The following is a 24,743-nucleotide window of genomic DNA, read 5'->3' as shown; positions in this document are numbered from 1 at the left end:
GCTGCGCCTGCTATTAGCAGGAGCAGCCTTACGCTAAGCACGCCGTACGAAAACGACGTAACTTGCGTACGCAGGGCCCGCGCAACAATTGTGAATCGGTGTTAGTATGCAATTTGCATACTATAAGCTGATCACAATGGGAGCGCCCCCTAGCGGTCAACGCAAGAATGCAGCCTAAAATCTGCGTGGCATAAGAGCCTTATGCCACGCAGATTTTAGGCTGCAGTCTGTGTTACGATGTTCCTGAATCAGGAGCATTCGTAACGCCGGAGCAAGTAAGCAATTGCGCTGCGTAACCTATGGTTACACAGGCGCAATTGCTTCTTGAATCTGGGCCAACGTTTTTTTTTCATGCTGAAAAATGACCGTGTGTACTTCAGGGTTAAAACAGGTGCGATCATAAGATGACAGTAACAGGATCAGCCCGCAGCTGTCAAACTTTATGATCCCCCCCTCCCCCCCCCCCCCCCAAAAAAAAATACTTTCCCACCAATGGACTGGAGTTCCAAGCATGATTTGAAATTGATCCCACCTCTCCATCCTCACCACATTCCCCTTCAGAGGAAGTCTGTACTCGCTGCCCTTCTATGAACCGTATGGCCGCCTCATTCCAGCTCTGGGACTTTACAGAACGCACTATAGGGAGCAGCGACCGGGCGCAGCGAGACAAATCCCGTCTACCGGCGGCAGACGACGCTCTGGACACACCGACCGTCTCAACTGTGAGTCTTTTCTAGAAGAAAACATTTAAATAAAGCAATGCATATATTCCTGCAAATCCATAACAACCAATTAGAAGAGCTCTCCCAATTATCTGACAACACTAAACTCAAATCTGATTGGTTAATATTAATTGATGTGGTTTTTGTGCCGCTTTATGAATTGAACACAGCTAGGTGAGCACAAAAAATATCTATGCATGACGCAAAGAGCAGATGATGGTTAGTGGTTTGTAGTGTATGTTCACCTTTGAGCGTTGGGGGAACGCACGCAAAAATCGCACCCTTTCCGCAAGGCACAGAAACACGATGCCCTTTACAAAACCATTCATTTTTAACCACTTCATCCCCGGAAGAATTGGCTGCCCAATGACCGGGCCATTTTTTCGATTCGGCACTGCGTCGCTTTAACTGACAATTGCGCGGTGGTGCGAAGTGGCACCCCAAACAAAATTGACGTCCTTTTTTTCCCCACAAATAGAGCTTTCTTTTGGAGGTATTTGATCACCTCTGCGTTTTTTTTTGCGCTATAAACAAAATTTCTGATACAAAAGATACAAAAGTATCTGCTGATACTCCGGCGTACTTTCAAATTTGCCGCGTCGTATCTTAATTTGTAATTCACAAACAAGATACAACGGCATTTGGCTAAGATCCGACAGGCGTACGCCTTCGTACGCCTTCCGATCTTAGGATGCAATACTTCGTCGGGTATGCAAATTAGCTGTTTACGGCGATCCACGAAGGTACGCGCGTTCGTCGCATTCTCTTACGTCGTCGCTAGTCGGTTTTTCCCCCAACATAAGCCTGCTTTTTCATGGCTTACGACGACCGGGAATACGAAACGACGTAACGCACGTCGCCGTTCAAAAAAAACGTCGGGGCGACGTAATTTCGCGCAAAGCACGGCGGGAAATTTTCACACGGAGCATGCGCAGAACGTTCGGCGCGGGAGCGCGCCTAATTTAAATGACACACACCCCATTTGAATTAGGCGGGCTTGCGCCGGACAGATTTACGTTACGCCGCCGCAAGTTAACACGTAAGTGCTTTGTGAATCAAGCACTTACGACGAAAACTTGCGGCGGAGTAACGTAAAGGGGATACGTTACGCCGCCGCAATTTTTCATGAATCTGGCCCAGTATTTTTTACTTTTTGCTATAATAAATATCCCCCAAAATATATATATATATATATATATATAAAAAAAATATCTCAGTTTAGGCCGATACGTATTCTTCTGCATATTTTTGGTAAAAAGAAACGCAATAAGCGTATATTTATTGGTTTGCGCAAATGTTATAGCATCTACAAAATAGGGGATAGTTTAATGGCATTTTTTCGTATAATTTTTTACTAGTAATGGCGGCGATCAGCGATTTTTCTTGTGACTGCGATATTGCGGCGGATACATTGGACTCTATTTTGGGACTATTGTCAAGTGAAGGGGTAAAACACTAGGGGGGGGCGAGGAAGCGGTTAAGTGTGTCCTAGGGAGTGATTCTAACTGTGTGGGGGGTGGGCTACCAGCATACCTCCCAACTGTCCCTGATTTCGAGGAACTGTCCCTGATTTCGAGGAACTGTCCCTGATTTCGAGGGACTGTCCCTGATTTGGAGCAATGTCCCTCTGTCCCTCTTTCTCCTCATTTGTCCCTCATTTTGGTCTGATCTATATAGTTTTATATAAAATTCACTTTTTATCTATCTACAAGTGTTTCCCAGCGCTAAACCTTTCATCCGAATTCTAAATTGTTGCATTTGTAAATTCCAAAAGCCAATATAAAGAAATAGTAGTGGTAAAAAAAGCACTTGTGGGTTTAACCAATCTTATTTTTTTGTACAATTCTCCTTTTAAGGGGGCGTGGCAAGGGGTGTGCCCTATGCCTGCATACTTTTGCTGATAGGTGTCCCTCATTCCCATCTCAGAAAGTTGGGAGGTATGTACCAGTGACATGACATTGATCACTGCTCCTGATGACAGGGAGCAGTAGATCAGTGTCCTGTCACAAGGAAGAACAGGGAAATGCCTTGTTTACACAGGCATCCCCATTCTGCTATTCCGTGACACGATCACGGGACACCGGCAGATATCGAGTCCGCGGGTCCCGCGGGCACAATCACGAAGCTTGTGGCGGGCGCACGTGCCCGCTAGGCGGCACATTCAAAGCAACGTACCTGTTCTTTGCTTTGCCTGCCCATGCCATTTTGCCGACGTATATGTACGTGAGGCAGACGGCAAGTGGTTAAAGTGTTAAAATAAGTCTGTGTATGCAGTAAAGCATGCTAGTTTCACTCAGACGATACCTCATGCATTTTTTATTTTATTTTTTTACATTCTTTTTACCGGCAATTTTTTTATTTTATTATTCAGCTGTCAGCAGGGAAGCTCATTGACAGCTGATGACTCAACAATTGTTAAGGACATCTTTAAGGCAGGGCAAAAGGGACAGCTGCCCTGGGCTCTGTCATTGTTGGCTGTCTCATACTTACCAACTACCCCAGTTTAAATTCCCTTGTCCCTTGAAGTTTTAGTCCTGTGCTGCGTCCTGATATCTCAGTGTGAAGTGTTGCTACTAATGCTGTCCAGCTCTGCCCTATTGTTGTGTATAGATGACTCACCTGCAGACCCTGTGTTTACATGTAAATAACTGTTATTCATATGCAAATAACTGGAGCATTCATATGCAAATAGCGGCAGCATTCATATGTAAATAGCTGAAGCCGGCAGCGTTTCTTATGTAAATAAAGGCGGCATTCATATGTATATCATGTCTCTCTGCAGTGAAGAGATGATGTGCTGTAACCTCTAGCAACCAATCAGTGAGCTGTATTACTGTACAGTAACCCCTAGCAACCAATCAACAAGAAGAAATCATGTGCTGTAACCTCTAGCAACCAGTCAGTAAGTGGTAATGATATGCTGTAACCTCTGGCAACCAATCACAATCACTGACTGATCTGATACATTAAACTAATTTTAAGCCTAGCTGATATTTATTGTATGTCTCAGATCAGGTGGAGAGCAAAATTGCATGATGGGGGGGGGGGGGGGCAAAAAGATTGCAGCCTACCAGAACCTACCAAACTTTTCCCATGTCACTTAGTCACTTTAAATAGTCCCTTGAGTTTATAGCCACCAACAGGGGCGGACTCACCATTGAGGCACGCGGGCACTGCCCGAGGGTCCCATGCCACTAGGGGGCCCCATCAGGGTTGCCAGGCTCAGTAAAACCAGGGACAGTATGTCAAAATCTGTGTTTTTTTTGCATCTTTTCCCGATATGTCCTAAACTGACATGCTTTTGATGTGAAAATCCCGAGATTTTAGCTGCCCCGCCTCTGCACTGCCTCCTGGCGTGGTGGCCATCTGTAAGCCCAGGAGCCCCATAATCTTCTATTGCCCGGGGCCCCATAATCTTCTATTGCCCGGGGGCCCCATAATCTTCTATTGCCTGGGGGCCCCATAATCTTCTATTGCCCGGGGGCCCCATAATCTTCTATTGCCCGGGGCCCCATAATCTTCTATTGCCCGGGGGCCCCATAATCTTCTATTGCCCGGGGGCCCCATAATCTTCTATTGCCCGGGGCCCCATAATCTTCTATTGCCTGGGGGCCACCATAATCTTCTATTGCCCGGGGACCCCATGAGTTGTCAGTCCGCCCCTGGCCACCAATAATATTCTACGTTTCTTCCATGATTTTACAACTATTCATAGTCTATATCCCAACTTTGCATTCATAGTTTTTGTTCAGTTGATATCACTTTGTCCTGTGATGAGGTTTCGGCTTTATACCAGCGCGTTTCGGGTCACAGCGATGACTAGAAAGCCGGGGATTGGATGAGTTACTCAGAATTTCATTAAATCAATCAGCATTTTTTTAGTGATGTGCTTCGAGTTACTTGTGCAGAGACCAGGAAATAAATATCATCAAGTGTCAAATACTGACCTGTCACCAGGAAAGGTTTCCCAGCATTATGAATTGCGAGAAGGATAACCGGCGTTGCCTCTCTACTTTTAATCACATAAGACGCATCAAACTGACATTGAGAAGAAATTCTCAACTCTCTAGCCAAAACTTGTTTCGCCATTTTGGAAAGAGTGATGAAGGGTTAGAACCGTGTCCTCATTTAGGCAATGACTCCTCACTTCCTGTCTATTGGATGCAGGCGCAATCTGATCTGCCGATATGGTTCCGGCTAACAAGAAAGTTCCTTTAAGGACTGCGCAGGCGCAAACTTGCCGACGGAAATCTCCGAACCTCGGCCGGCATTCAGGGCGACGTGGACTTAGAGGAAAGTGGCCAGTCGGCCTCACGTCCTCGCTCGCTCGGCCTCCTGGCTCTTTTTTTTAACATCCTCCAATCCACGGGGATGTTAAAGAATGAGCCTGGATGCCGGGCGAGGTTCGGAGATTTCCGTCGGCAAGTTTGCGCCTGCGCAGTCCTTGAAGGATCTTTCTCGTTAGGGGAACCTTAAGGACAAGTCACCGGCGCTACCACTAGGCAAACTAGGCAGCCGCCTAGAGCGCACTGCTGCCTAGGGCACCTGGCCACTGGTGTTCCCACTCTCTTATCTCTGCAGCAAGCAACTAAGTCTCAGTATCAGCAGGCAGCCGCCGCTTTGTTTCGCACATAGTGTCAGAGGTGCAGCGCCGGCAGAAGACTCCCGAATGAATGGAAGCAAACAAACATTTATTGATGGGCATTAGTAGGCTGCATTGATGGGCACTGGTAGGCTGCATTGATGGGCACTGGTAGACTGCATTGATGGGCGCTTGTGAGGCTTCATTGATGGGCACTGGTAGGCTGCATTGATGGGCACTGGTAGACAGCATTGATGGGCGCTGGTGAGGCTGCATTAATGGGCGCTGGTAGGCTGCATTAATGGGCGCTGGTAGGCTGCATTGATGGGCACTGGTAGGCTGCATTGATGGGCACTGGTAGGCTGCATTGATGGGCGCTGGTAGGCTGCATTGATGGGCACTGGTAGACTGCATTGATGGGCGCTAGTGAGGCTGCATTTGATGGGCGCTTCATTAAAAAGGTGGGGTATATATGGGCCAAGCAAAGGGGGTGGAGTCAGGGTTAGAGGCAAAATTAGGTTTTGCCTAAGGTGTCAAAAATCCTTGCACCAGCCCTGATCTGATGGGTGTCATAAAGCATAGCTCCCAACTATCCCTGATTTCGAGGGACTGTCCCTGATATGGAGCAATGTCCCTCTGTCCCTCATTCCTCCTCATTTGTCCCTCATTTCGGTCTGATCTATATAGATGTATATAAAAGGCACTTTTTATCTATCAAAAAGTGTTTCCCAGCGCTAAATCTTTCATCTGATTTCTAAATTGTTGCATTTGTAAATTCCAAAAGCCAATATAAAGGAATAGTAGTGGTAAAAAAAAAGCACTTGTGGGTTTAACTAATCTTGTTTTTATTTTACAATTCTCCTTTAAGGGGGCGTGGCAAGGGGTGTGTCCTATGCCTGCATACTTTTGCTGATAGGTGTCCCTCATTCCCATCTCAAAAAATTGGGAGGTGTGTCTCTATGGAGCCGGTTCATATATCCCCACTGCGGCTCCGGTGCGAATTTGCACAGGAGCCCTGTGTGTCTTTTTGGTTCGTTCCAGGTCCAAATTCAGCGGTGAACCAGGACGCACCGCCGCCGCCGGACCCCTGCTGGGAGCCGCATGCAGCGATGGTGTGAACCCAGCCTTACATTTTTTCTTCTGTTCGCTCACTTTGCATTTTGTAAATTGATAAAAATAAACAATATGGGCCAGATTCAGAAAGGACTTACGACGGCGTATCTCCAGATACGCCGTCGTAAGTCCAAATCTGCGCCGTCGCATCTTTACGCCTTTTCAGAAAGGCATTTACGTTTGACTATCTCCAAGATACGACTGACGTAAGTCTCTTGCGCCGTCGTATCTTGGGTGCATATTTCCGCTGGCCGCTAGGGGCACTTCCGTATATTTCCGCGTCAAATATGCAAATGAGGTAGATACGCCGATTCAGAAACGTACTTGCGCCCGTTGAATTTAGCTACGCCGTTTACGTAAGGCGTCGGTCCGACGTAACCTTACCCCTCATAAAGCAGGGGTAAGTTATGTTAAGGTATGGACGTCGGAAGCGTCGGAACAGCGTCGTATTTTACGTCGTTTGCGTAAGTCGTACGTGAATGGGGCTGGGCGTAAGTTACGTTCACGTCGACAAAGCATTGAGCCGACGTATCTTGGGGAGTATTTGCGACGTGACTCTGAGCATGTGCGCGCATGCGCCGTTCGATCGGCAACTCATTTACATGGGGTCACGGCTCATTGTAATAAAACACGCCCACTGCCTGGATCATTTGAATTACGTGGGCTTACGCCGGCCCATATACGCTACGCCGCCGTAACTTCGGGCGCAAGTTCTTTCTGAATACGGTACTCGGCTGACTAAGTTACGACGGCGTAGCGCATATGAGATGCGCTACGCCGGCCTGAAGATACGCGATTCTTTCTGAATCCGGGCCTAAATTCTTATTTTACAGCATTTCTTTACACCTGCCTAAAACTTTTGCACAGCACTGTATTGGCTGATTGCAGGGGCTGCTGTCACTTCGCAGTCTCGTAGTCATCACCAAGTTTGGCCTATTGAAATCACTTGAATTTGACGTATCACATGTCCGCAGACGTGAAGGCTGATGAGGTTACAGGGCGATGGCTATTTTCAGCACTCACCCACTTATCAGGGTGTGGGAAAATTGCCCATTCACACTGATTTAAAAAGACTTTGGAAAGATCTATAAAACCTGAGATAGGATTACATCTCTTCTCCCTAGAAAATGAAAACCATCTCAAATATATTTTGACTAATGGGAACAAGACACTTTTACGAGGGTGAGTTCTAGTCACACAGACCGTGGAAAATAGTCCGGCTAATCTTTTTTTGACAAATATATATTTAGGGTGGTATTTTAATTGGATGTTGCAATAGACATCAAGGGCCAGATTCAGAAAGAATTACGTTGCGCAGCGGCGGCGTAACGTATCCCATTTACGTTACACCGCCGCAGGTTTACAGCGTACGTGCCTGATTCACAAAGCACTTACCTTTAAACTTGCGGCGGTGTAACGTAAATCCGCTCGGCGCAAGCCCGCCTAATTCAAATGGGGCGGGCACCATTTAAATTAGGCGCGTTCCCGCGCCGAGCGTACTGCGCATGCTCCGTCCGTCAAATTACACGACGTGCATTGCGCTAAATGACGTCGCAAGGACGTCATTGGTTTGACGTTAACGTAAATGGCGTCCAGCGCCATTCACGGACGACTTACGCAAAATAAATTTTAAATTTCGACGAGGGAACGACGGCCCTACTTAACATTGCTTAGACCACCTAGGAGGCAGCCTTAACTCTACGACGCCTATCGCTATGGAAACAACGTAAATTTAGATCGACGGGCTTTGCGGACATTCGTGAATCGCCGTAACTAGTCATTTGCATATTCTACGCCGACCGCAATGGCCTCGCCACCTAGCGGCCGGCCTAGAATTGCAGCCTAAGATCCGACGATGTAACACAGTTACACCTGTCGGATCTTAGGGCTATCTATGTGTAACCTGATTCTATGAATCAGTCGCATAGATACGACAATCGTATCTCAGAGATACGACGGCGTATCAGGAGATACACCATCGTATCTTTTCTCTGAATCTGGCCCCAAGTTCTTAACCACTTCAGCCCCAGAAGAATTTACCCCCTTCCTGACCAGAGCACTTTTTGCGATTCTGCACTGAGTCGCTTTAACTGGCAATTGCGTGGTCGTGCGACGTGACTTTCAAACAAAATTGGTGTCCTTTTTTCCCACAAATAGAACTTTCTTTTGGTGGTATTCGACCACCTCTGCGTTTTTTATTTTTTGCGCTATAAACAAAAAAAGAGCGAAAATTAAAAAAAAATATATATATTTTTTACTTGTTGCTATAATAAATATCCCATTTTTTTTTTTTATATTTTTTTTCTCAGTTAAGGCCGATACGTATTTTTCTACGTATTTTTGTAAAAAATAAAAAATAAATTGCAATAAGCGTCTGGTTTGCGCAAAAGTTAAAGCGCCTACAATATAGGGGACATAATTATGATTTTTTTTTATTATTATTTTTTTACTAGTAATGGCGGCGATCTGCGATTTTTATTGGGACTGCGATATTGCGGCGGACGTATCGGACACTTTTGACACAAATTTGGGACCATTCACATTTATACAGCGATCAGTGCTATAAAAATGCACTAATTACTGTATAAATGTGACTGGCAGGGAAGGGGTTAGCACTAGGGGGTGAGGAAGGGGTTAAATGTGTATCCTGGGTGCGTTCTAACTGTGTGGGGGAGGGTGACGGGGGGAGGGGGGTGACCGATGCTGTGTCCCTATGTAAAGGGACACAGATCGGTCTCCTCTCTCCTCTGACAGCAGGTGGAGCTCTGTGTTTACACACAGAGCTCCACGTCCCTGCTGTGTTCCTGACGATCGCATGTACCCGGCGGACATCGCGGCCGCCAGGTACACACATCGGCTTCCCAGCGATGCGCCAGGACAGTGTTTACCCGCTGCGCGCCCCCCAGAGGCGCACGCGGGTAATGCTTTTAAAAAGATGTCCAAAGACGTCCACTTGGCACTTGAGAGCTGCGCTGTTGACGTCTTTTGTCAATAGCGCGGATCTGAAGTGGTTAAACATGAACTTTGGTCTATGTTTAATGTAAATGTAATGTAATGTGAATTGTGTTTATGGTTTAAAATTTGTTTTTAAATACAGTTGTGTTGTAATAATATTATTCCTTACACATTGATGTGCAATGTGCCTCTTCCTCAGAGTGACAGTAATTACAGAATTAAAGGTCTCTATTTGGTCACAATAAAGTCCTCCGGGGGGGTAAACCTATGGCCCCCGACTTTAATCCTCGACATGAACTTGTATTAAACAAGACTCATCTACATCATTCATGGATTTGCGGGACCGCTGAGCTCTTGGATTACATGCAATATTTCCGATTAACCCAGCAAAATGCAGCCAGCTTTAAGTAATTTAAAGATAATAGTACAATCTGCACGGTCCTATCTCGTAACATATGGATGAAGTCCATAAGGACAAGGATAAAGTGTGATGGTGAGCCATAATGTGGAAGTAACTGTCTATGGAACAGCCACAGCTCACCCTTCAAATGCAAGAAAGACTTTGATTGGCTGCTAGGGTGGCGGCAGAATCTCCTAAAGCAACTTTTTGTTCTGTAATGCCGCGTAACCACACGATCATTTTTCGGGTTGTAAAAAACTATGTTTTTCAGGCTTTAGAAAAAATTTTTTTTTTTCAACTTGATCATTAAAACGACGTTGCCTACACACGATCAGGGCAGCCATCAGGAATTATTGGGCCCCTTACACAGCTTCAGGCATGGGCCCCCTGAAGCAGAGAACCGGGGGGGGGGGGGTTGTGCTGCCTTACAAAAAAGGGGGACCTTTGGGCCCTTTAATAATAATAAAAAAAAAGAAACCTCTGGGCCCTTTAATAAAAATAAATAAAAAATATATATAAAAGAAATAAATAATTATTTATTTAAAAAAAAGGGGGGGGGTTGCCATCCAGGGCCCTGGGGACCTCTGGGCCCTTTAATAATATATATATATATATAAAAACAAAAATAAAAAAATAAACATTTATAAAAAATAAAAAAAAAGGGGGTTTGCCACATGGGGCCCTGGGGACCTCTGAGCCCTTTAATATATATATATATATATATATATATATATATATATATATAAAGGGAAAAAAAAGAAATAAAATAATATAAATAAAAATTATTCTTTTTTTATAAAAAAAAAAGGGGGGTTGCCATCCGGGGCCCTGGGGACCTCTGGGCCCTTTAATAATAAATAAATAAATAAATATATATATATATATATATATATATTTAAAAAAAATATATAAAAAAAAGTGGGGTTGTCATCCGGGGCCCTGGGGATCTCCGGGCCCCCCGTACCCCCCCCCCCCAAAAAAAATTGGCCCTTTAATAAATAATAAAATAAAAATATATTAGAATTTTTTCTTTTTTTTATAAAAAGGACCTCCGGACCTCTAAAAAAAAAATGGCCCTTTAATAAAAAAAAAAATATTAATTTATGTTTTATTTTTTTATAAAAAATAAATAAAAAAAGGGGAGTTGCCACCTGGGGCCCTGTAGGCCTCCGGGCCCCTGGGGACCTCCGGACCCCTAAAAAAAAAAATGTTTTTTTAAATTTTTTTTTATTTTAAAGGGGGTTGCCATCCGGGCCCCTTACAGGTGTACTGCCTGTACCCCCCTGATGGCGGCCCTGCGACACGATGCTCTAGCAAAGCGCGGTGACGTACAACACGTACGACGGCACTATAAAGGGGAAGTTCCATTCGGATGGCGCCACCCTTGGGCTGCTTTAGCTGATTTTGTGTTAGTAAAAGACGATTCACGCTTTTCTGTCTGTTACAGCGTGATGAATGTGCTTACTCTATTATGAACGGTTGTTTTACCAGAACGAGCGCTCCCGTCTCATAACTTGCTTCTGAGCATGCATGCGTCGTTAAAGCCCACACACGACCATTTTTTACAACCCGAAAAACGACACCGTTAAAAACGTCGCTAAAAAATAGAGCATGTTCGGAAAAAAAATTGTCCGTTTTTCAGAACCTGAAAAATGCTCCGAAGCCCACACACGATCGTTTTTAATGATATTTAAAAAAAAACGTCATTTTTTACAACCCGAAAAATGATCGTGTGTACGCGGCATAACATTTTTAAAAATGGAATCAAACTCAAAAAGTGAAGATTTGGCATGGTATAGATTTAAAAGAAATATGTAGGATGTGAGTGTGCCTAGGCACTTCTGTTCCTACAGCCCTGCAATAATAACCGCTTGCCGACTGCCTCCTGTAGATATATATCGGCAGAATGGCACGGCTGCGCGTTGTCTGTTGCTTTCAATTTGCCGTCGTAAGGGCGTGCGCGCGCCCCTGCCGCATGCTCCGTGATCGTGCCCGCGGGACCCGCAGACTCGATGTCCGCCGGTGTCCAGCGATCGTGTCACGGAGAGGCAGAACGGGGAGATGCCTGTGTAAACAAGGCATTTTTCTGTTCTGCCTAGTGACAGGACAGTGATCTACTGCTCCCTGTCATCGGGAGCAGTGATCAATGTCGTGTCACTTGTAGCTCAGCCCCCACACAGTTAGAATCACTCCTTAGGACACACTTAACACCTTCCTCGCCCGCTAGTGGTTAACCCATTCCCTGCCAGTGTCATTTACACAGTAATCAGTGCATTTTTATATGACAACGGTCCCAAAATAGTGTCAAAAGTGTCCGATGTCGCAGTCATGATAAAAATCACCGATCGCCACCATTACTAATAAAAAAAAGAATAATAGAAAAATGCCATAAAACTATCCCCTATATTGTAAACGCTATAACTTTTGCACAAACCAATCGATATACGCTTATTGCGTTTTTTTTTTTTTTTTTACCAAATGTAGAAGAATACTTATCGGCCTAAACTGATGTTTTTTTTTATATTTTTGTGGGGGCTATTTATTATAGAAAAAGGTAAAAAATATTGCTTTTTTTTCAAAATCGTCGCTCTTTTTTTGTTTATAGCGCAAAAAATAAAAACCACAGAGATGATCAAATACCACCAAAGGAAAGCTCTATTTGTGGGTAAAAAAGGACGTCAATTTTATTTGGGTACAGCGTCGCACGACCACGAAATTGTCAGTTAAAGCGAACGCAAAAAGTGCTCTGAAGCCGATCAGGGGGTGACGGCCAATGGATGTCTGCGTGCACCCGCAGATCGTCGGGAAAGCACACAAAGTGGGGCTCTGCCTATGTAAACAAGGCAGAGCTCCGTCCTGACAGGGGGGAAGTGATGGATTTTCCCTTAGTAAATGCACCATACATAGCACAAACACTGGTACACATTTAACCTCTTGATTGCCCTAGATCAGGGGTCTTCAAACTACGACCCTCCAGGTCTTCAGGAACTACAATTCCCATCATGCCTAGTCATGTCTGTGAATGTCAGAGTTTTGCAATGCCTCATGGGATTTGTAGTTCTGCAACAGCTGGAGGGCCATAGTTTGCCCTAGATGTGTTACCCCTTTCCAGCCAGTATCATTAATTAGTACAGTGACAGTGCATATTTTTAGCATTGATCACTGTATTGGTGTGCCCCCACACACACACTGAATGTCATACAGTTAGGCTTTACATCTCCTTTAACTATTTCATTTGCCAAGCATCCATTTCTGTAATTCCTCACTAATGAAGGAAAAGATTTTAGAAGCTGAGTACATCTGGAAAAACCCTCTCCGCTCCTTATCCTGCAGAATCACAAAGCCTCCCGCTGCATAACTGGATGCCCGCCAGGGCACAGGGGCTAGGCAGGTCAGCTTGAGATCACTGCCTTCTCCATTAGCACTATCCTCGCTCAAACATCTGAGCTTCCCCATGCCAGAAGGAAATGCCAAACTTCTCCACAGGCCTGGCACATCTCTGACTTGTCAGAGACCTGAGGACAGGTTGAAAGGGTCCCCGAGGACAAGAGGGGAGGGCGCCTACAGACAGACATGGTAATGATCAACTCACAGAATATCATATGAGGCAATGTAAGTGGATGTACAGTGACTAATGTGTACTAAATGCGTGTGTTTCAGGGGCAAGCAGCCTGCTTAGAGGAAAATACATCTTTCACTATGTCTACTAAAGATCTGGACCAGGAGAACCCTGCAGAATATTGCCAAGGTAGGTCATCAGAGCCCATGGAGGCAATACATTGGCTATGGGGGGGGGGGGGAATTTATTTTGTTTGCATTTGACCCAGCTCAGGTTTTCATGGGGGCGTCTTTGCAACCTTTAGTGCCTGAGATGCCTCATAGGGATCGCAGTCCCATTTTGTTCCCTGTAAAAGAGGCCCAAGTTAAATATCTGCCTCTTTATGGGCGCCCTTAAAGTGGTGTCACAGAGGGGATTATGTGCTGAATATAAGGAGGGAAGGAAAAGTTGGTAGAGGTAACCATGTCATGACCATGCATAGATGCCCAGATTAAATTTAGCAGCGTCATTATGTGTCGGGTAACTCAAAAGTAACTTTGGGCCAGATTCACGTAGAATCGCGGCGGCGTAACGTATCCTAGATACGTTACACCGCTGCAATTTTTCATCGCAAGTGCCTGATTCACCAAGCACTTGCGATGAAAACTACGCCGGCGGCCTCCGGCGCAAGGCGGGCCAATTTAAATGGGCGTGTGCCATTTAAATTAGGCGCGCTCCCGCGCCGGACCTACTGCGCATGTTCCGTTTATTAACTCCCGCCGTGCTTTGCGCGCCGTGACGTCATTTTTTTGAACGGCGACACGCGTAGCGTACTTCCGTATTCGCGGACGGCTTAAGCAAACGACGTTAAATTTTGAATTTCGACGCGGGAACGACGGCCATACTTTAGACAGCAATACACTTGCTGACTAAAGTTAGGGCATCAAAAAAACGACTAACTTTGCGACGGGAAACTTGACTACGGACAACGTAGCGAACGCGAAAAAACGTTGTGGATCGGCCGTAACTCCTAATTTGCATACCCGACGCTGGTTTACGACGCAAACTCCCCCCAGCGGCAGCCGCGGTACTGCATCCTAAGATCCGACAGTGTAAAACAATTACACCTGTCGGATCTTAAGGGATATCTATGCGTAACTGATTCTATGAATCAGTCGCATAGATAGAAACAGAGATACGACGGCGTATCAGGAGAAACGCCGTCGTATCTCATTTGTGAATCTAGCCCTTTGGCCCAGATTCACAGCAGAGATACGACGGAATATCTCAGATACTCCGTCGTATCTCTCAGAGTATCTATGCGACTGATTCATAGAATCAGTTACGCATAGATAGCCCTTAGATCCGACATGTGTAATTGTTTTACACTGTCGGATCTTAGGATGCAATACCGCGGCCGCCGCTGGGTGGAGTTTGCGTCGTATTCCAGCGTTGGGTATGCAAATGAGGTTTTACGGCGATCCACAACGGTTTTTCGCGTTCGGTACGTCGTCACTAGTCTAGTTTCCTGTCGCAATTTTAGTCGTTGTTTAACCTGCCCTAACTTTACACAGCCCACGTATGTGCTGTATAAAGTATGGCCGTCGTTCCCGCGTCGAAATTTAAAAAAAAAAAATTCTTGCGTAAGACGTCCGGGAATACAAAAGTACGCTACGCACGTCGCCGTTTAAAAAATTGACGTCACTTCGCGCGGGAATTTCAAAACGGAACATGCGCAGTAGGTCCGGTGCGGGAGCGCGCCTAATTTAAATGGCACACGCCCCTTTGAATTACGCGGGCTTACGCCGGAGCCCGCCGGCGTAAGTTTTCATGCAAGTGCTTGGTGAATCAGGCACTTGCGATGAAAACTTGCAGCGGTGTAACGTATCTACGATACGTTACGCCGCCGCAGTTCTATGTGAATCTGGCCCTTTATGATTAGTTTGCCAACCTTAATATTTTTTTTAACAGTTTTTAAGGAAATATAGGACTTTTTGTTTGGTACGCTTTTTAATAAATGCCTTGTTGTTTTTTTATCATCAGCCGGCAAATTGACCAAAAAAATTGAAAACTGCATTCTGGTTATTATACACATGGCCGTTTTTTTATTTATTTTTAACCCTTGAGTAAATTATTAAAAAAAAAATGAATTGCACTGTGGCAGCTATAGCCTGTTCTATCTCTCTATGAGACACAGGGCCAGATTCACGTAGCCCGGGCGCAACTTAACTTTTCCGATTTAAGTTACACCGCCGCAAATTTCCAGGTAAGTGCTTTGTGGATCGGGCACTAACTTGGAAAAATTGCGGCGGTGTATCCTAAATCCGTCCTTCGCAAGGCGGGCCCAATCGAATGGGGCGAGTCCCATTTAAATTAGGCGCGCTCCCGCGCCGGACGTACTGCGCATGCTCCGTCGGGTAAATTACCCGACGTGCATTGCGCTAACTGACGTCGCACCGACGTCATTTGCTTAGACGTTAACGTAAATGGCGTCCAGCGCCATTCACGGACGTCTTACGCAAACGACGTTGATGTTTAAATTTCGACGCGGGAACGACGGCCATGCTTAACATGGCTTAAGACAACTAGGGCTCACCCCTAGTCTTACGCGGCGTAACTCGACGGAAACGACGTAGAGTTAGATCGACGGGCCGTTCGGGACGTTCGGGGATCGCCGTAAGTATTCATTTGCATATTCTACGCCGGCCGCAATGGCCTCGCCACCTAGCGGCCGGCCTAGAATTGCATCCTTAAGATCCGACAGTGTAATTCAATTACACCTGTCGGATCTTAGGGCTAGCTATGCGTAACTGATTCTATGAATCAGTCGCATAGTTAGAAACAGAGATACGACGGCGTATCAGTAGATACGCCGTCGTATCTCGTTTGTGAATCTGGCCCACGATACTTGACGTGATTGTCTTGAAAAATTGTATGTTAGTGCAAATAAAAAAAGTATCACGGACAGTATTTTTTCGATGAGACACAATGGCCCGGATTCAGAAACAGATTACGTCGGCGTATCTATTGATAGGCCGCGTAATGTCTAGCATGCGCCGGCGTATCTTCTTTCTGTATTCAGAAAGCAAGATACGCCGAAATTTGGCTAAGATACAACTGACATAAGTCTCTTACGCCGTCGTATCTTAGTTGCATATTTCCGCTGGCCGCTAGGTGGCGCTTCCGGAGATTTACGCATAGAATATGCAAATTAGGTAGATACGCCGATTCAGAAACGTACGTCCGCCCGGCGCATTTTTTTACGTCGTTTACGTAAGGCTTTTTCCGGCGTAAAGTTACCCCTGCTAAATGAGGCGTAGCCAATGTTAAGTATGGACGTCGAGCCAGCGTCGAATTTTGCGTCGTTTGCGTAAGTCGTTCGCGAATAGGGCTTTGAGTAAGTTACGTTCACGTCGAAACCAATGAGGCTTTGCGGCGTAATTTGGAGCATGCGCACTGGGATACATCCACGGACGGCGCATGCTCCGTTCGTTAAAAACGGCATTTACGTGGGGTCACACGGAATTAACATAAAACACGCCCACATCTTCCTATTTTGAATTAGGCGGGCTTACGCCGGCCCTCATATGCTACGCCACTGTAACTTAGGGCGCAGGTTCTTTCTGAATACAGAACCTGCCTCACTAGGTTACGGCGGCGTATCGTATCTAAGATACGCTACGCCCGCACAAAGTAACGCCTGGCTTTCTGAATCCGGGCCTCTGAAAGCCAAAGCTGGTAGGTCTGCTTGTAGACAAATACCGTATGATCTCCATGATTGGGGATTAACATGATTAGCCACTTGCCACCAAACGACATACTGGTTTGAGTGGTCATCTGAGGGTCAGGGCTGCCGCTGGAATCATGACTTCGGTATCTTTTTTTAGAGCCAGTGATGCTCTACAACAAGGGTGCCCAACCTGTGGCCCTCCAGTTGTTGTGAGACTACAAGTCCCATGAGGCAATGCCCCCCCTCCCGGACCTCTAAGGGGTCCCAGGACCCCGGATGACATCCCCCTTTTTTTCTGTTCGTTAGCACCCAAAGCCCCCTGTAACGAGACCCTTGTTCGCTCGCTTCCACTCCCCCGACACTCCTCTGCTACTATTGAGTCAGCTTGCAGATCGCAACGTCTGATGGTTCGGTCATCCAAGGCTCCGGGATCCGAACTACAGCTATGTGCCGTTCGGAATCCATTAGAACAAACATCAGGCAGGCTGTATGTAAGTTCAAACAGGAAGACTTTTATTGGAAGCACACCACACACTTGTATACAGAATTTGGAACATCCCGCCCCCAACAACTGCTTTCCTATTGGTCAATTGTAAAGTACATGTAGTTCTCCTTCAGGTCCTCCTAGCCATGCAAATGAGGACTTGAAAATGGGTTCAGCAGGGATTGGTCCGATAGCTTAAATAGAGGGACTGTTATGTGTAATGAGACAGAAGCCCCAGGGGGCAATCAATGTACACAATAGCCAGACACAGAACAATGGAGCTGTCTGGAGCCTTAAGACAGGGCAGAAGATCCCCCACTGTGTAACAGATTTCAAGGAGGAACACTTTTGCATGCCAAGGTCCATGACACCCCCCCAACCTTAATTCACAGCGGCAGCACCCCCCTCCCCCCCAGCTTCTCAATTTGCGGCGGCCCCCCCCATTCTCAACTTGCGTCACCCCCCCCCCCCTGGTTTTCTGTTACAGGGAGCCCATGCCTGAAGTTGTGTAAGGGGCCCCAAAACCCCTGATGGCGGCCCGTGCACAAGTAACCTTATGAGAACATTTTTGTAGAAATGAATGGTCTGAAAACAGGGTCTCTTAAGAGTATACTTAATTTCATTGTATATTCCATATATGTGAATCCTTACAGAAGGATACCACCCGGCAAAAATGGGTGAACTGCTGAACAGGAGGTACCAAGTCATGAACAAGGTCGGATGGGGCTATTTCTCCACAGTGTGGCTATGTCGAGACTTGCAGTAAGTTGTACTTCTTACATTTTCTATTCAGTTTGATAGCCATCATTACATACTGTAAATGTGGTCATACTACCTTTGTAGGCAGCAGACAGATAGGCAAGACACTCTAATGCTGACCGGTCCAGCCAAAATAAATACAAACAATCCGAAACACATTTTCGGTGCTGTGTAAAAAAAAAACAATTAAAAAAAAAATGGCACAACTGATTACTTCTCCGAAAATGTTTCCTTTCCAGGATGAAGAAGTGTGTTGCGGTGAAGATTTCAAAAAGCGGGAAAAAGTTTAATGAAGCCGCCATGGATGAAATTGCGCTGCTTAACTGTGTAATAATGTAACATGGGCAGTTTGTGGGGTTCCAAGGCTAAAATGACTGCTGCAATCCAGATCTTTTTCTGTTTAGCTTTTTTTGGGGGCTTTTTTTTAATCAAAAGTACTCAATCAACATCTTTAAAGTGGACTTCCGCCTGGGTAAAAAACGAATTAAGAGTCAGCAGCTACAAATACTGTAGCTGCTGACTTTTAATATAAGGACACTTACCTGTCCTGGGAGCCCGCAATGTCGGCAGCCGTAGCCGACCTGTCCTTCGGCTCCCGATGCAAGCGCCAGCAGCATTACTACGGGAAAAAGGAAGTCTTACAGACTCGCAGCCTGTTTCCTACTGCACATGCGCGAGTCGCACTGCGCTTTCTGAATGGTTCCTGCTGTCTTCTGGAGCTGAGGGGGGAGGAGGGGGCCAGACATCTTTCCTCGGAAGTGGGAGCAGATACCTGGATTTGACAGGTATCTGCTCCCCCCTCCCCCTGAAAAGTGCCAAATGTGTCACCGGATGGGGGGAGGAATCCGATCAGTGGAAGTTCCATTTATGGGTTGAACTTCGCTTTAATTCATTAAAAAGTTCTCTGATTGTAATGTGCCAACTAATTTACATACCATTTAAATAAAGACAAAATAAATCAAACGCACTGCCTTTGCGATCTGTTGTGGGTGCCAATACTTTGTTAATAGCACCCCCAAACGCAGATCGCAAACAGAGTGCGTTTGCAGACACCAGATTGCATGGTACTGAAGTACTGTGCGATTTGGTGTGGTGCGTATCTTAAAAGTAGCGCTTGCACTAGTCTTTGTGCATTTCAGTGTGATTTGCAGTCTATTCAAATGAATGGGCTGCCTAATCATGCTGCAAGGGAACGCACAGGATTCTAGTGTGAACCAGATCTTAAATAAGAACTTCCATGCCCCTACTGTAGAATCCACCCCAACCTTACTGGTACTGCCATCATTGATGGTCCGGTGCAGTGGCGTCACTAGGGTTGGTGTCACCCGGTGCGGTAAAACATGGTGTCACCCTTCCTCTGTCTAGGCTGCCCAGCACCAAGCAGGCAGCGCACGGGCACAGGGCGCACACCAAACCAGCCCCTGTAAATGATAGTATAGGGCAGTATAGTGGCAGGTTAGGGTAGTATAGAGTGGTATAGTGGCAGGTTGGTGTAGTGGGGTGGTATAGGACAGGTTAAGGTGGTATAGGGCATGTTGGGGTGATATAGGGTAGTTTGGGGTGGTATAGGGCAAGTTAGGGTTGCATAGGGCAGGTTGGGGTGGTATAGGGCAAGTTAGGGTGGTACAGGGCAGGTTGGGGTGGTATAGTGCAAGTTAGGGTGGCATAGGGCAAGTTGGGATGGCATGGTAAAGGTTGGGGTGGTACAGGGCAAGTTAGGGTGGCATTTGGCAGGTTGGGGTGGTATAGGGCAAGTTATGGTGGCATAGGGCAGATTGGGGTGGTACAGGGCAAGTTAGGGTGGCACAGGGCAAGTTGGGGTGGCATTGGAAAGTTTGGGGTGGTACAGGGCAGGCTGGGGTGGTACAGAGCAGGCTGTGGTGGCACAGGGCAGGCTGGGTGGTACAGGGCAGGCTGGGGTGGTACAGGGCAGGCTGGGGTGGTACAGGGCTGTTTGGGGGGTACAGGGCAGGCTGGGGTGGTATAGGGCTGTTTGGGGTGGTACAGGGCAGGCTGGGGTGGTACAGGGCAGGCTCGGTGATACAGGGCAGGCTGGGGTGGCACAGAGCAGGCTGGGGTGGTACAGGGCAGGCTGGGATTGCACAGGGCAGGCTGGGCATGTCAGCTAAATAAAAAACGGGATGGTGTCACCCCTCTAGCGGGTGTCACCCGGTGCGGACCGCACCCCCCTAGCAACGCCTCTGGTCCGGCGCATTCATAGATCTACTGAAGTGCTGTACCCGTCCTTCAGGACCTGGCAGAACCTGCGGCAGATAAACGCAAGCATGGCTGCACAAATGTGGCACGATTAAGAAGGTTGAGGTATGTTTGCTGCACGCAAGTGTTGATTCTTCAGCGTTTGTAAAAAATGAACAGAAAGTCCTGTACCTTACTAATGCACACACACACGGGCGCACACAGGCATGCACAGATGTGCCCGATACTGAGGGACGTCAAAGTCCTTAAGCACATCTGCGCATACATGTTTTGGGTGCAATTTCATAAAGAGGCTGCAGCGGCTGATGAATATTTTCTGACAGCGGCAGGTTAGGTTTAGCATGCTGGCTGAATGAAAACAAACAACCCGTCTATGGCCGACTTTATGCATCTTAGTGAATTGGCATAATAATGGCCTTTGCTCCTTTACACCCGGATGGATCCCCCTCTACGTGGCACACCTCTGTATGCATGTTTGTACAGTTGTTTGCTTGAATTATGGAGTGTAGCTTTTTGCTATAACCAAGCTGGTATCTTTCGATTGCAGGTAAATGGGGCGCGCAAAAAGGATTCGCAAGGAGAAAACGTCATACGATTTCTGCAGGACTTCAAACTGATTGGAGAAAACGGCCTCCATATCCTAATACTAAAAAAGACAACTGATTCTGTTTAGTGGTATCTAATTCTAAAGATGACCTGACAGGTTTATTCAATGAAGTGGTACCAAGGGTAAGGCCCGTTCACACCAGCTCCAGTATAATGCTCTTATGCTGGTGACATTGGTAGGGTTGGTGTGGTGCATTCCGATGTTTACTTTTTTTCAACTTTATTGAAATGTCACAAAATGACATTTAAAGTGTTACTAAACCCAGTAATATGAAAATAGTTCATTAGCCCCCCCCCCCCCCCCCCCCCAGTGCCCACAGCTTATAAATCGTAATTTTACATTAAAATACTGCCACTATATACCTTTTTGGCTGATCTGTATACCACGGTCAGTAATAAACTGCAGTTTCTCCAGTGTTTAGAGTTCAGGTAGGGGGAGATTTCAACTACAGCCTGTATACACGCCCACATGTGTGATGTCAATATCATGTGACCTGGCTAGCTGTGAGACCATTGGGCCAGATTCACGTAGGTGAGCGGCGGCGTAACGTATCGCAGATACGTTACACCGCCGCAAGTTTTCATCGCAAGTGCCTGATTCACAAAGCACTTGCTCCGCCTCCGGCGCAAGGCGGGCCATTTCAAATGGGCGTGTGCCATTTAAATTAGGCGCTCCCGCGCCGGACCTACTGCGCATGCTCCGTTTCGCAATTCCCGTCGTGCTTTGCGCTCAGTGACGTAATTTTTTCGAACGGTGATGCGCGTAGAGTACTTCCGTATTCCCGGACGTGTTGCGCAAACTACGTTAAATTTTAAATTTCGACGCGGGAGCGACGGCCATACTTTAGACAGCAATACGATTGCTGACTAAAGTTAGGGCACCCAAAACGACGACTAACTTTGCGACGGGAAACTAGACTAGCGGCGACGTAGCGAACGCGAAAATCCGTCGTGGGTCGCCGTAACTCCTAATTTGCATACCCGATGCTGGTTTACGACGCAAACTCCCCCCAGCGGCGGCCGCGGTACTGCATCCTAAGATCCGACAGTGTAAAACTATTACACCTGTCGGATCTTAGGGATATCTATGCGTAACTGATTCTATGAATCAGTCGCATAGATAGAAACAGAGATACGCCGTCGTATCCTTTTTGTGAATCTGGCCCTAAGTAATTATTCTCTCCAGCATAAAAGACACAAATGAGCATGTGCAGGTCGGCTACCCTGCCGGTGTTAGTTGGCTTTCCCCAGATAGACAGTGCAGGAGGGGGAGGATCTGCGCATACAGGATAAAACAGCATTTTTACACAATACAGAAGATTAACCCGTTTTCCACCGTGAGTATAACAAGCATGCTATGCTGCATATACAGACTGATTTTACTGTTGTGGGTTTAGTAGCACTTTAACTCTATACACTGCAGCATGTTGCATTGACATGTGGTGACATGCCTGCTTTTTTTAAATACATTACACACCACAGCACATGCATGGTGTGAACAGGGCACATAGAGAACAGTTGTTTAGTATGTGCCCCTGGGTTGAGCCTGTGCTGATGCCAATCAATGCTGCCCGATGCACCTGGTGTGATTGAGCCCTAATGATTGGTTGCACTAGCAAAAAAGGGGTTACTGCAGTTTTTAAAATCACCATTGCTCTTGTTGCAGTACCATTTAATAAGCATAGATGTAGCTTGATCTTTAGATCCATTATTGACTGCTGTGCTGGTATCCACAATGGTATTTATAATGTGCTCTTTGCTGGCCTCTGCAGAAGAGCTGCTGACATGACATGTCAGATCAGACAGCTGTTTTAGGGCAGTGCCTTCAGGGCCCACTAACAGGCCAGGTTTTATGTATTACCTTGGGGAGATGCAGACTAGAATACTGCAATCACTGAGGAGCAAATGATATCAGCTGTGATGTATTTCAGTTATCTTGCAAACCTGGCCTGTTACCTGGGCCCTGAGGACAGGGTTGATGACCACTGCTTTAGGGTACTGTTAACCAATCAGATTAAATCTGTAAATGCAGATTAGGAAATAAAAAAAAAATACATTTAATTGTTTTTCCCTGACAATGCAGCTACCTTTTGTCTTCCCCATAGAAGCTCTATAGACCAACATAGAAGTTAAGCTGCTATTTTACCATGCAGCATTGGTGTCCAGAGCTTGTTTTCCACTGTGGATGTTCTCTGCATGGAATTGCTTTCCCAATATTTACCTGAATTTCCCAGAACGTATGCAGGATATATTGACAATAAACATCAATATCATTAATAATGAGTCCTTAACTAAGGTGTCCACATGTGTGCCTTGTGTTTGAGTTGCTAGGACCATCTCTCCTACACTTGATGAGGAACTATGGACCTAAGGGGCTACCACTGAGCTGTGTAAAAAGAATTATACAACAGGTATTCCTTTGTATCCTTTCCATATTTATTCCCAGGGCTTATTACATTGTATATTGAAAGGGATGTCTCATTGGCACTCCCTTCCTTTATCTGCACACAGATCTGCCATACCCCCAACTTTCTAACATAAGAAATAGATTAGTAAAAAGTATGCAGGCAAAGGACATACCTCTTGCCACATTAGATACACAGGCCACAAGGAATCCATACATAAAGACAGTGATGTATTATGGCCTAGGCCGACAAGGCCCAGGCCTAGGGCGGCACTTTGCGGGGGGCGGCAAAATCCCATCCTATCCTGTCCGCCTGTCCTCATCCCATCCTGTCCTCATCCCATCCTGTCCCCCTGTCCCCATCCCATCCCTCTGTCCTCCTCCCATCCTGTCCTCCTGTGCTCATCCCATCCTGTCCCCCCTGTCCTCATCCCATCCTGTCCCCCCTGTCCTCATCCCATCCTGTCCCCCCTGTCCTCATCCCATCCTGTCCCCCCTGTCCTCATCCCATCCTGTCCCCCCTGTCCTCATCCCATCCTGTCCCCCTTGTCCTCATCCTATCCTGTCCCCCTGTTCTCATCCCATCCTGTCCCCCTGTCCTCATCCCACCCTGTCCTCATTCCATCCTGTCCCTCTGTCCTCCCATGAAAATGACAGGGCGGGTCTTAAAAAGGAAGGGGTGCATCATATATAAAGTAGGGGGTGCGTGAGTTTTACCAGGCCTAGGGCGACACAAAACCTAAATGCACCCCTGCATAAAGAGACCCTGTCACCAACTTGCACGTAAAAACACAAAACAAAATCAGTATTTGAAATGCTTACTGGCAGTGCTTTTTTTTTCCTTTTTCATAAATTATTCTTTATTCACTTGCTATGTGCTTTCGAAGTTTCAAGCAAATGTCATTAATCCAGGAAGAGTCAATTCCCTAGCACAGCCCCCTCCCTCCTTCAACATTATAGTCTGCTCCTCTTTTGGGAGTGTCTTACTGCTGTCTGTGCTGGCCCAGCTTCTCTGCCCCTTCCTTTACCTAGCTATATAATCTTTTATGTAGCTGCCAGGGGACTTGAGTTTGCTGGGGCTGCTGACAATTTTATCCAAGATGGTGGCACACAGCAGCAGACTTAGGCCTTTTGGAGGTCTACACAAGGGAAGCTTTTATAGAGAAATAACATGCACAATACACTGGAGCCCAGATTCTCAAAGGAGATACGACGGCGTATCTCCAGATAAGC

General features: G+C 46.4%; 1 protein-coding gene across 1 annotated transcript in view; it reads left to right on the top strand.

The window, feature by feature from the left end:
• Positions 1–542: 542 nt before the first annotated feature.
• Positions 543–24,743, top strand: part of LOC120945153 (SRSF protein kinase 1-like) — a 37,160-nt gene continuing 12,959 nt past the window's right edge. The window contains exons 1-6 of the mRNA XM_040359051.1: positions 543–722; positions 13,433–13,520; positions 18,178–18,286; positions 18,523–18,610; positions 21,048–21,135; positions 23,411–23,517. Coding sequence (XP_040214985.1) covers positions 588–722; positions 13,433–13,520; positions 18,178–18,286; positions 18,523–18,610; positions 21,048–21,135; positions 23,411–23,517 — 615 coding nt within the window. The 5' untranslated portion in view covers positions 543–587. The remainder of the gene's footprint in view (positions 723–13,432; positions 13,521–18,177; positions 18,287–18,522; positions 18,611–21,047; positions 21,136–23,410; positions 23,518–24,743) is intronic.

This window comes from Rana temporaria, chromosome 7, assembly GCF_905171775.1.
Source record: "Rana temporaria chromosome 7, aRanTem1.1, whole genome shotgun sequence".
Taxonomy (NCBI): domain Eukaryota; kingdom Metazoa; phylum Chordata; class Amphibia; order Anura; family Ranidae; genus Rana; species Rana temporaria.
The sequence above is the reverse complement of the archived record's forward strand: the minus strand, read 5'-3'. Positions and strand labels throughout refer to the sequence as shown.